This window comes from Arvicola amphibius, chromosome 2 (genome assembly GCF_903992535.2).
Source record: "Arvicola amphibius chromosome 2, mArvAmp1.2, whole genome shotgun sequence".
NCBI classification, from domain to species: domain Eukaryota; kingdom Metazoa; phylum Chordata; class Mammalia; order Rodentia; family Cricetidae; genus Arvicola; species Arvicola amphibius.
Genome location: NC_052048.2, coordinates 26,240,460 through 26,253,848, shown reverse-complemented (window position 1 = coordinate 26,253,848; position 13,389 = coordinate 26,240,460). Strand labels below are relative to the sequence as shown.

The window sequence follows — 13,389 nt, the reverse complement described above, 5'->3', positions numbered from 1 at the left end:
TCCACCATCTCTTCCTTGGTTTCTTTATGTCAACTGAGCACCTCCTACTCACAGGCATCATGGTGTGTACCCAAGTCCAGGTCTCACTGTATGTTTTATGAGGATGCTGGGATCCCAACTCAGGTCCTCATGCTTGTGGCTGCTGCTCTTACAGAGTCACGCATCTCTCCAGTCCCAGGATTACTTGTTAAGACTGTCTTAGTTAGGGTTTCTCTTTCTGTGAAGAGACACCATGACCACAGCAGCTCTTATAAAGGAAAACATTTAATGGTGGCTTACAGAGGTTCAGTCCATTATCCATCATGGTGGGACATGACTACGTACAGGCAGACATGGTGCTGGAGCTGAGAGTCCCACATCTTGATCAGCAGGCAGCAGAAAGTGAACTGAGACACTGGGCGATGGTATCTTGAGCATATATGAGACCTCAAAGCCTGCCCCCACAGTGACTCACTTCCTCCACTAAGGCCACACCTTTCAGTAATGCCACTCTGGGAGCCATTTTCTTTCAAACCACCAAAAAGACCCATGTCACTTTATCAGCTGTCACTAATTCAAGACTGAAATTGAACAGTGCCTTGCTTTACTTTCTTTTCTTTTAAAAATTTTCTCATAGGACATCCTGTTACATTGGCAGGTTGCCATTAAACTCATGATTCTTCTGACTCAGTTCCCAGAGTGTTGGGGTTGCAGTTGTGCTGTGTGGGCCCTACTGTGTAGCTGTCTCCTCCACACAGCAGCCTTTCCTCTTGGAGGGAGGACTGAAGTGGGAGGAGCAGGGAGCGGAGTAAAACTGACAGGGCATAGGAAATTCACAAGATCTCTCCCTGAGTTTTTCCGGTCAGTACACAAGGGCTGTGAGGAGAGGAGACTCTTCAGGGAAGCTGCTTGTCGTGCGTGCATGGAACACCTGATATATAGAGAGCATGAATCATCACTCATGCTTCTGTTAATGACCCCCTCAGCTGAGCACCTGGAAGTCATCCTAATAACCTCACTGGTTCATTGTAACATAGACTTGGGTGGTCCTCCCTCTCTTGTCTGTCAAGCCTTATCTTGTCAGTGCCTTATTTAGGGTGAATAAATGCAGGTTCACTTCTTTTCAGAAAGTCACACTACACACATCCAGTCAAACTGCTTTTCTGAATTCCTTACGCTGTAAGTCTGAACATCAATAGGCGTGACTGCTCCCCAGAATGCTAGCCTTGGGCCAGCTTAGCCACTGTCTGTAGATGAGTGATTTGGAAGGAGGAGGTGGAAGCATAGTGTTAGACAGCAGAGTGGACCAGGAAGAGAGGGGAAGACTGTCCTGTCTCCTCTCTGCTGCCCCGTCCTGACAGGAATGCCCCAGAAGGCTAATTTATTGAGTGAGGGGAGGCCAGACACCTTTCCTGACCTCGAGATGGTCCCCAAACAGGGTCCATCTAGAGGCCTCCCTGGAAGTGGAGACCAGTCTGAAATACATAGCTGTAGGCCAGCTTGGCTACAGAGTGAGACATTGTGTCAGAAAACAAAATTAAATGACACGACCTACCCCAACAGTCCTGTAGCGACTAGGTGACTAAGTGTGGCCTGAGGTTTCCAGGCTGCACCATATGCTATGCCAGGAGCCAGGGCTCCCAGTCGTCAATTCAGTGTCCCTCCAAATTTATAGACTGTGCTCTTCTTCCCAGCAGCAGCATCTGGAAGAGGCTCTGTGGCCACACCCACAGTGGCTTGGCCCCACCCACATCAAGCATTAATCAAGACTATCCCCCAAGACATAGCCAATCTGATCTGGGCACTCCTTCACCTGGGTCTCCATCTTCCCAGGTGAGTCTTGCCTGTATCAAGCTGACAATAAGAAAGGACACATAGAGCCTTGGCAGTATGTTCTACAAAGCTGCAGGACATGCTGGGTCCCTGAATAAGGTTGGGACTCTGGAGAGGCACAGTCTGAATTGAGAGTCCAGATGTGACTGAGCTGGTCCCTTAGGGCTCTGACCACAACCTGTGGCTCATAGCTGCATGAAGCTTCTCTGACACACACTTTTCTGTGGTTAAAGGTGCTTACTGCTGCAGCTGACAACCTTACACACAGAGAAATGATCCCATAGTTGTCTTCTACCTTTTACACGCACGTGTGTGCCTGTGCACATATGCACTAAAAAATAATTGTAATAAAAAGTTTAAACATATTTTATATGGTATTGAATCTCTGAGACTAATGATTTTCTCTGCAAGCCAGGCACTGTTGGCGCATGCTTTTAATCCCCACACTGGAAGGCAGAGGCAGGCGGATCTCTGTGAGTTTAAGGCCAGCCTGATCTACAGAGTGAGTTCTAGGACTGGCTCCATAGCTAATGAGAAACCCTGTCTTGAGAACGAGAGAGAGAGAGAGAGAGAGAGAGAGAGAGAGAGAGAGAGAGAGAGAGAGAGAGAGATTTGCACTGCAAACCAGCATGAAGTCAGTACTTGTACACAGTCCACTTGTGTCAAGGTTTCTCTGCCCACCACAGAAGTTTATATATGCCCATTAAATTAAGCTTGCCTATTTGCTGATGGTATTTTTACTGTGCTTATCAGAATTTTCAATGAAGTATTTGTTCGATTTCCTGTTTGTCAAATAGCTATTAGTCACTCTCTTGACTTCTTTCTACTGTTAGAAACCGTGTGTGTCGAGACAACTGCCATCAGTTACTTTTCGTTGCTCTCCTAAAGTACTGTATCAAGATGTTTTCTAGAAGAGTCAGTGCTTTCAGGCCCAGAGGGATAAAAGTCCATGAGAGTGGAGCAGAGACTGTTGGAGCAGCCGCTGAGAGTCCACAACTTGAACCATAAACAGAGCAGGGAGGGCCTGGGGTGGATGTGGCCTGAGTCTTTAAACTCTTGCAGCCTGTCTCCAGTGACACACTTCCTCCAACAAGGCCACACCTCCCAAGCCTCTCCAAACAAGGACCCAGCTGAGGACTGAACATTCTCATTCAAACTACATAGGCCTTATCCTTTTCTCAAGTGACCCTGACAACCTCACTGGGGGTACACTTTCAACTTCCAGGGATAAGCACTCCTCAGTCAGCATGAATGGTGCTCAACAGATGGTCTTGTTTATGTGTCCATCCTCCGTTCTCAAGATGAAGTCCAAACCTCCTCCGTTCTCAAGATGTAGTCCAAACCTGCTGGTAAAATGAAGTCTTATAGGGCAAGAAAACAAAACAATCCTTTAAAAGAAATCTTTTATACCAAATGGGGAAATATAGAGCATGACAGAGGCTGACTCTGATGGGGTGAAACCTTCTCGTGGGCAAAGGGACACTTCGAAGCAAACAAAGAACTGATAATACAAGAGCTTTCAACTTTGGTCTTTTCCTGGGAACCAAGGAGATACAGACAGGAAACCCACTGTGTATCTGGAGATTCTGGATACTAATCTACTAATACATTTTTTAAAATACCCAAGAGGACACAACTAGCAATTGGAGGCACTATGCCTAAAAGCTAGGCTGTCTGGGTCCAGACTGTGCCTTATTCTGAAGTGCAAATGCAGGCCAAACTTTCTTGTGTCTCCAGTGAATTTGCAAATGGCTCTGCGTGCAGTCATGATGAGAAGTCAAGCACACACCAACACCACCTCTCTGAAAGCATCTGTGAAAACCAAACTATGGTTTGGGTCCCTATCATGTGTATGCTACAGGACTTTAACACATGAAAGCTACTCTCTGTCCCAGACATACATTTTATGCTCAAGGAGGCAATCAAATGGCTGTGTGATGCCCCTGCATCCCTCTATTTAATTGAGCCATCCATTTGTGACTAGCCACTGGCCTTCTTAATTTATTTCATCTTGTATGAACATCTTGCCACCCTGTTTTATATGCATTCATGTTGATTGACTGTCTATCACGCTTAAATAATTCTCAAATACGTAACTAGATAAAGCCCATGTTTTTGTATGAATATTTGAGAGTAAATTGTAGAAAAGCATTCCTGGGAATTGAGAAGCCGCAAGTTGACATTCTCTCCATCTCTTAACCCTCTTGTCTGCACACAGGCTGTGGCTTGTTTGAGAGGATCCCAAGGTGTGTTCACTGCCTTGATTGTTTGGAGGCTGCGTTGTTTGCTTTTTTTTCCTGGATACCCCAAGGAGAGCCTTAGCAAATCAAGAGCTGAGGTGCCGTTATATTGAGGAGCCACGGTGTCCAGTTAATATGTAGTGGACACGGCTTCACGCTCTAGACTTAGCATCTGCTCTCACATGTGGAGCTAAGGGAACAGATGACTCTTCTTGGCATATGGATACTCTCTGCACACATTTCTAAGAAAAGTCGATTTTAGATTTTGTTTATCTGCGAACAATCCATGTGTTTGCCAGGTCAGAGTCCGGCCTGCCCTGAACCCAGACTGACATTTGGAGAGTTGGGGCCCCACATTGGACCTAACAGTGAGATGGTGCTAGCAAGGAAGCCTGATGACACAAATTCCACATCCGGGACCCACAGGAAAGGAGAAAACTGACTCCTTCAAGCTGTCCTTTCTCCTCCATCTCTGTGTCATGCTGCAATCCCACGAATAAACGTCAAGAGCAAAACCAAAAGGGAAGAAAACCACATTTGATCAAAGCTGCATCTTTCACATAAGATAGTGCTTGGTATGCCACCACAGCTCCACTGAACCGTAGTCTAGAATTTCCTTCCTAGTTTGTTTCTCACTAGGACATGCTTCAAGGACTGTCCCCAAATGGGAAGCAGAGGAAAGTAGTGCCCTTCATGGGCTGCTCAACATCTCAGGAGTCACAACATTGAACACAAACCTGAGTGGCATCATGAAAGGAATTTGCAAAGTAAATTTCCGGATCATCTCCCTACAGAATGGCCCAAAAAGAGATGGTCTGGGTGGGGTGGGCCTGACTCCACCAGGTAGAACATCTATACATTAAAATATGAGGCTGCCCTTGCCTCCTGCATCCTCCTTGCATTTTGTCTGTGGCCACGATCAGTCAGTGCCTGTTGGTGACAGTCCCTCCTGAATGTCTTTGCTGCTTCGTTTACCCACAAGTGTAGAGATTAATACCTGTAACAAGTGTGCTAACGCAACACATCCCTTTCCATTTTATCTTATGTGTGTCCACAGATGCATGTACAGCACACATTGCTTCTTCATGCTGAGCAGGCATGCACGCATTCAACCTGCTTCCTGGTTGTAGATGTCTGTGCCCAGCCACTTCTAGCTCCTGCTTGCTTGACTTTCCAACCCTGGAACTGAGAGCCAAACGAAGTCACTTTTCCCTTATGTTGCTCTTGTCTGGATTTTTTTTAATCAATAGAACGTGCATTATGTGATTGGCAGGTCCATGACAAATTCCAGGATCCTTTATCTTGTAAGAGAGACAAAGATGGCACTCATTGCATATTGGGGACTCTGAAAGCCTAGCACCATAAACAGTTATAGACCTTAGAGCTCCAAAAAGAACTTGTCTCTGGTCAAAATACCAAACACGGGGAATCTTGATGATACGAACTAGTTTCCATGAACTGCAGTATGGCCCTGGAAGAGGACACTGTTTTTTTCAACATCACAGAGAAGGAGAAAATCAGAGATCAATACCTCTATAGTGTCTGCCTTTAGGATCTGGACTCACTATGGAGTTTTTAATTTGGCTTCGCTGTGGTGGGAAGTCTCATGCTTATGTGCCATGGTACCAACACATGGACTGGAGTCCTGGACTGAATAGAAAACCAGCTGAGCACGAGCATTCTTTGTTCTCTGCCTCCTCTGGCTACACATTCAATGTGATGTCACCTCTCACTCCTGCCTCTAGGCCTCTCCTTCCATGATAAACTGTTAAAGCTCTCAGACGCAGACTCAATGAGTTCATTAGAATACTTGTGGGGCAGTTAGAACTCTTCCTCTAGCCAGATCGGCATAACACGCCTTCAGTTTGGGTTTAAGGCTGTCGGTCTGCTAGCAATATTCAATAAATTCATTTAATGACAATTTGAAGCAAGTCTGTGGTATTTTCCCAGTGTATTTGAAATCTGTCACAGGTGTCTCCAAGACAATCCAGGCTTCACCTTCACAGCTTCACACATGGTCTCTCTGGGCCTCCATGCAGGGACGCCTCTGACACGTGCTTAGCCTTAATGGCTCTCCTTAACCGTGGAGGAAGATTCCACAACACCTTTCTTGTTAAACCATGTAACTGATGCTGCCAAATTCTGCTGGTTGATGGGGCTAAAACAAGGGCTACTTCTTTCAGTTATGTCTGCATCAGCTTTCTGTTGCTGATTGCTTCTTTCACGGCTTAAGGATTTTGTTTGTTTTTGTTTGTTTTTACTTTTTGTTTTCTTTTAATACCGTTTCACAAGTTGGAAGCTTAACTGGGCAGAGTATTGCCCTGAAGTCACTAGTCCCCTTATACCATCTAGCATCAGCGGCAAGCCTTACAGTCCAGGCAGCAATGACACACACCTTTAATCCCAGGAACCACACTAATTTGCCATAGAAACCAGGTGGTACTGGTGCACGCCTTTAATCCTAGCGCTAGAGAGGATTATAAAACGGGAGGAGATAGCTCTCAGACACAGTCTCATTCTGAGATTCCTGGAGACAAGACTGCCATTTCAGACTGAGGTAGAGGTAAGAGCCAGTGGTTGGCTGTTTTGCTTTTCAGATCTTCAGGCTGAACCCCAATTTCTGTTTCTGAGTTTTTACTAATCGTGTTTCAATCAGGTTTTCTTTCAATTTTTTATCTCCTTGAGCTCTGGACTTTGCTCCATTACATTTCCTGGTACTTCTTTTCTCCTCAAAGTGGACATTTTGTGTTTCTCTTTGTCCAGCTGTCTCTTTTTCATGATAGGTCTGCATAAGAGTGATTACTAATAACCACATGACAGAATCAATACTAGGCTGCCTTGAAATATCCTCCACCAATGCCATTAATTAAAAAATCTTCAATTTAGCCTCAGGCAGATTTTTAAGATAGGGCCAAAAAGCAGACTTACTCTTTTCCAAAATATCACAAGAATGGTCTCAGGGCCATTCACTAATAGTCTTCCACTCTGAAACTTCTTGAGCTAGGCTGTCATAATTTACATTGCCCTCAGCACCACTGTCCATGTTCCTACTAGGATGCCCCAGTAAGTGCCACTTAAAGTGTTCAACCACTTCTCTAGTTCAAAGTGCCAAAGTTCACATTAGGCCAACTCAAAGTGTCCAGACCCATCACAGCAAAATCCCAACCCCTGGTATCAATTTCTTGTTTACAGTTTCAGAGGTTATTATCCATTATCATCATAGCAGGTAACATGACCACATGCATGAGGCATGGTGTTGGAGAAATAGTTGAGAGCTGTATCCTGATCCATAGGCAGAGAGAGAGAGAGAGAGAGAGAGAGAGAGAGAGAGAGAGAGAGAAGAGAGAGAGAGAGAGAGAGAGAGAGAGAGAGAGAGAGAGAGAGAGTCTGGTGGCATGGACTTTCAAAACCTCAAACCCACCCCCAGTGGCACATATCCTCCAACAAAGCCATACTTTCTAATTCTTCTAAACAATTCATTCCCTGGAGACTAAGCGCCCGAATATATGAGCCTATAGGGGTCATTTTTATTCAACTACCACAGGAAGAAAAATGCCAGTCATCTTGGAGGTTTGCCACCCTTATTACTCAGTCATAACCCATCTCCCTGTCTACCTACCAGTGAGTCTGCCTGACTCCTAGCTTCTCAGCTTGGAACACCATCACGGCTTATCTAGAGAACTACACCAGTCATCCAGTGGGGTCTCTAGACTTTTAGTCATCCCCTCAAGGCACTATAGAAGCTATCATGCTAAACAGAAAACTTTTTATATTCTTTGATTATTTAAATTCACTTTTGGTTATACTCCTTCCTATAGGCCCTCATATATATGTTTAGCTTTTATTGAAGTATCATTATTCTGATGAAACATTTCCATTTCAGATATGCCAATGCTTTCCTGATCTCTGGGCCTTCTCATATGCTTTTTTAAGACAGATCTGTACCCTGCTTTTACTCTGTCTGGAAAACTTCAAGTAAATCATTGTAGCATGTCTGTTCTCTAACAAGAAGTCACCTGTGAGTTCTGAGTCTGAGTTATGCCATCTTAGACCTGCCCTGCCACCAAATATTATCCCACACTATCAGCACCTGTTTATGTTTGTATATCCATCACTTCAAGCATCATCTTATGGAAATTTAAAGCCATTCATTGTCATGCTCAAAATAAAGATCAGGGAGAGGAGATGAAAAGTGCAATTATTGTTTCTGTGGAATTTGGAGAAAAAGGACCAGCTCAGGAGTTGATGAAGCTTCCTGTTGATGATTAATTGGGGTTCAGAGGTCAATCAATGAATTTAATTTCTCTTTCAATCAGTTTAATTTCTCTTTCAACCTTGACATGTTTGCCCTATATCCCCTTTTAGCATGTTCTTTCTTTTTACTTAATGCCTCAAGATTATAGTTGATTTAGCTTATGCTATAATTTTCTCTCAAGCCAATATCGTAAGTTCTTTGTAAAAATAAACAGTTCCATGATCTGAAATAGAAATGCTAATGTGCTTCCCAGCTCATACTTTAGTATCCTTCCAAAGGAAATGAGTTGCACCCCAAATATTGATCACCTTAACATTTAAAGCAATTGCCTTTAGTTGCACAGATTATATTGGGATTCCTGTTAGACTGTAGAGATAAGACTTCTCAAGTACCTCTGGATGAGGTCTGTGAATTTCTATTCTAACTAAAAAGAGTTAGACACAGTAACTTGTAGTAGGTGAGTTTGGGGGCTTGCCCAGTATCCACAGTAGCCCTTTTACACACAAGACCCATAAAATTAGATACTTGAATGACAAGAGAAAGGAGAATTGAAAATCTCCAACCTGGACTACTCAAGTGACTCTCAAACAAGAAAAGAGGGGAACTGAGATGTCCCATTCCAGGGAGTATGGTGTTAAGATTCCAGGTGACTGGAGGCAGTGAGGTAGCAAATGTCACACAATCATAGCACAGCCGCAGACTGCAAAGATTTATCGCTCAGTAGTGTTAAGACTGAAAACATCTGCTGTAATTCAAACCTAGTAGATTCTATGACCTTGACCCTTTTCCAACACCATCGGCAGCTGCTCTGGCACTTTTCCTGAGACTGTTGTAATTTATTTGAGTTGTTTCGAGGCCACCACTGAATACAGTGACACTAACAGAGAACTCTTGCAAAATTCCACTTCTCTGTTTGGCCACCTAGGGTGGAGCTTCCTATCTGCACAGGGCACTCATAAATAGACCACTGTGTCTCAAGAAATCTCCATATAGGTACCATCCTCTTGTCCTTTCTTCCTACACCATGTGGAAGGGCAAGCAGGCTCTGCAATGTCTTATTTCAGTTCTTCTTGCCTTCCTGACTTCTGCTTCCTCATTCTATGGACAACCGTGAGTACCACCAAGGGCCTCTTAATGGTTAATTTAAGATATAAGAGCTAGCTAGCAATATGCTTAAGCTATTGGCCAAAGAGTATTACAAATAATATAGTTTCTGGATGATTATTTGGGGAGTCTGGGCAGCCAGGAACAAGCAAGCACCCTCCCCCAACAATTGGCGCACCAATGTGGGGCTGACTAAATCCACATAAAACCTGAGAAAGCTTGGAAAGGAGTCCTAGACACAAAAGAACAGAGTTAAGCGTGGCTTTTTTGGTAGCATCATTTTCTCGGGTGGGTGCTGCTTGCTAGAAGAAAGCAGAGGCATAATTTCTTTAAGAGGCATGATTCAGCAGCAGCAGCAGAAAAAAAAACCTGCGTGGTTTCAAAATGGTGGCTTTTTGCCAGCATAAACTCTGGCTCTTTCAGAAGGCCAAGCACTGGAATGGGGTTTGTGGGCAGCATGCTGCAAATTACTTAGTGGCAATATGGACCAACTGGTTACCAGAGTTGAGGTTGTGAGCATGGCTCCCACCTGGCAGTCTCAGAAGCAGTGAATGGACTGCTACCATGTTGGACTGGGTGGAGCCAAAAGGCAAATCAGCCTTAGTCCTAGCCAATCTACTTTGTATTTTAAGAAATGGTCCTAGTCAGAAAACGATTACAGATACACAATAAAGACAGATTCAGAAGAAATAAAAGACCTCTAAATGGGTCACAGTGTTGGATAAATGTACATAGGCTTGGGAGAGAGAAGAAAAAGAATATAGACAGTTATAAAAGGAAGTAAATGGTTATTTTAATAAAGTATTTAAAGAGACAGAGTACAGACAGTCATTGATTAAAGGAGTAAAGAAAAAATAAGTCACGTAAAAATGGAATATACACAGAGTCTAGATTATGTATATCATTATGTTTTCTTTGATTTTTTTTTACTGTATATGAGCTAAGTTCAGAGAGACATGTCATTGTATGGGCTGCTAAGCTGAACTAACATATATTTTAAAGGTATCTTGACTTCAAAATTTGAGTCTAAGGCTTTGTTGCTTTGGAAAAGAGGTTCTTCTTTTGTTTCCACAGAAGATGAGAACCTATGGATTCCTTTCAGACTAATGTGGTTGGATGGATCAAGATTCCTCAAAAGGTTGCCATGAACACTCCCCAAAAATTACTTTGCCCAACAAAAAACAGGAAACAATTTGGAGAAAGCTACTCCCAAATTTCCAAATATTGTTTATAAAGGTTTCTTTACATTTAAAGGAGGATATACTAGATATACTATAGAGATCAATACTTTGCATTGGTATGGATCTTGATGTATTGGTATAAATTTAAGATCAATTTTATATATATATATATATATATATATATATATATATATTATTCTTGGTTAAGATACTATGTTTGTGCAGCTTATTTAAAAATATAATGTATAATTAAGAAATACAGGCTAATAGATAGTCATCTGTAATAGTAAAACTTGTTAGTTAGGCTTTCTAGACATATAGAGATATATTTCAGTTAGATAGATAATCTTCAAACCTTTTAAAGACCTACAGAATATGACATTTAAAATGTTTAAATTATTAACTTAAGACTTTTCATGACAATGAGACACATCTGCTCTTGGCAACATAAATCTATTTAAAGAGGATGATGGTCATCAAAGAGGCTCCTGATGGAGTTTGTTGGCCATTTGGGAAAAAAAAACTACTCTTGCCTAGACTGCTTAATATTATACTGTATGAACTGGATAGGGAAGACCCACAGAAAAATGACTCCTGGACTTGCTTAAAGGTGAGACCATCCTTTGAGCTTCCTGCTTCATAAAACAGTCTGCCAGACATTCTGCAGGACACAGAAGAAAGCAACTGATGGACTTTGCCACTACAATACAGAACAGATCTTTGGGTTTCCTGCTTCATGGGAAAGTCTGCTGGATATTATGAGCCAGTAGGCTGAAGATGGATGCCCCAATGTTACAGAAAAACTTTGGGTGACTGTCCAGGCAGCAAGATGTCTCTGTCAGTTCTAGAGTTTGGGAAGTTGTTTACAATGCACTTCCTGTTAACTTAGGTAATATTATATTCTTCAGGGATCTTTGGTGAAGTTGAAGAATAGATAGATATTTTTTCTTAGTTATGATAAAAGATGAAGTAGATATAAATGTTATAACTGTAATTCTTGCTTGATACTTGTTTTGTTATATGTAATTTTTTAAACTAATTTTTAAACTACCAGTAGAACTTGTTACTTGGTGCCCAAATAGCCACATTATCAGGATTATATTGTTGAGTGGCTTTTGCTATTATCTTTGATCAGAAAAGTATATTTAAAGTGGTAAAAATCAAAGCAACCTGATAATTTTTTTGCATTTTTATGATGTAGTAATGACAGGCTAGATTTGGGGCAAGTTTGGGTACAAAAAAACCTGAATGCAAAAAAGAAGGTAGAGTATGATTCCTACAGATAACCTTTGGCACTTGCTCAAGTGTAACATGTATGAATCGTGCAACTCTGGACTGCACAGTCACATTATAAATCTTAGGTTTAAGAGTACCCGGGAATAAAAACATGGCACTGATCTATTTTTCAGTAATTAAATATGGTAATTAAGAATAATCTTCATAATTTTTTATGAAAATAATAATGATTCCTCCCGTGTTTTCATTTTAAAAGATGTTTAAAAAACCCTCCTAGAACTTGAATTATAGCTGTTTAAGCGAAGGGTGTACATGCCATTTGAACCTGTCTCGATGGATACCACTGCTGAAGCTGGGTTATTACAAAACTGATACTTGTCTGACCTCTCCACTGTATCAGGTGTCACCTGCCATCTCAGCTGTCGAAACGTGGATGGTGATAATTAGTGTAATGAAACTCCAGTCATAGACAATGATACCTGTCCTCAGCTGACCCCAACTCTTTCCTTTCCAGGAAGTATATAGCACTGGTCCCTACCCGGCTCTACACTGAGACCCCTGAGAAAATCTGCTTCCATCTCTACAACCTGAATGAGACGGTGACTGTCAGAGCCTCCTTGCAGTTTCGCTCAGGAAGCACAAGTCTGTTCAACGAACTCGTGGTTGACAAGGACTTGTTCCACTGTGTCTCCTTCACTGTGAGTACAGGGACCGGTCCCAACTTGTTTTCTGTATTTATGTCCATATGTGTGCAGATATCTAATGTACTTACACCATTCTGAAAAAGATTAACCTAGAAACACATCTACTTCTTCAAAACAATAGAAACTCAGAATATTTATCCAATAAACAAATAGCACAGATTATCCCACCCCAAAATGGGAAGAGAGACAATACTTGTGCATATGCTCCTTTCCCACCCAGAGGACAAAGGGTTTTTGCCACTTCGTAATACTTTCCGCTAGTACGTTATAAGCTTCAGATAGCAGTCCAACTAGTCCAGACTACACCTCCTTTGTGTAACTGATATCCTGGAAAAGTGCTGGGTTTCTTCTCTGGACCTATCCTCAAGACACAATTCCTACTGCCATTAATATGTTAGTTTTCACTCTACCTTGGTTTCAGAGTTAGAGCTAATTCTCAGTCGAGATTGCTCGTACTCCGTATAAACGACTGTGTCTTTGTTGCTTCCATCAACTCATATGAAACATTGTGCTTTCTTTCCTTACCTTTTTCCTGATGTACCCTCCTCCTCAAAATGCTTAAACAGAAACTGATGGGCCTCCCTTCCTTCCCATGGTGTGGAAGGAGAGGAGGGACTCTCCGCCCTCCAAAGGGTCAGATGATGAAGGGTCTTGCATTCCTCTCGTTCTCAGCTCTCCAGAGTCTCATCTTCCTATGAGAGGGGGTACCTGACTGTCCACATTAAAGGACAAGAACATGAATTCAGCAAGAAGAATATGATGTTGGTGTGGAACAAAGTGAATGCTGTCTTTGTCCAGACAGACAAACCCGTGTACAAACCAGGACAGACAGGTGCGAAGCTCCATTGTGGGCAATG

The 13,389-nt window shown here is 42.4% G+C and overlaps 1 protein-coding gene across 2 annotated transcripts in view; it reads left to right on the top strand.

Moving 5' to 3' along the window:
* The first annotated feature begins 9,260 nt into the window (after window positions 1–9,260).
* The window catches only part of LOC119808036 (murinoglobulin-1-like), a 50,712-nt gene continuing 46,583 nt past the window's right edge, over window positions 9,261–13,389 (top strand). The window contains exons 1-4 of one of the 2 annotated variants that reach the window (XM_038320353.2): window positions 9,333–9,417; window positions 10,486–10,549; window positions 12,343–12,526; window positions 13,205–13,364. In XM_038320353.2, the coding sequence (XP_038176281.1) occupies window positions 9,408–9,417; window positions 10,486–10,549; window positions 12,343–12,526; window positions 13,205–13,364 (418 nt within the window). In that variant the 5' untranslated portion in view covers window positions 9,333–9,407. Of the gene's footprint in view, window positions 9,418–10,485; window positions 10,550–12,342; window positions 12,527–13,204; window positions 13,365–13,389 lie in introns of both variants that reach the window. The other variant, XM_038320352.2, reaches the window with a different exon arrangement.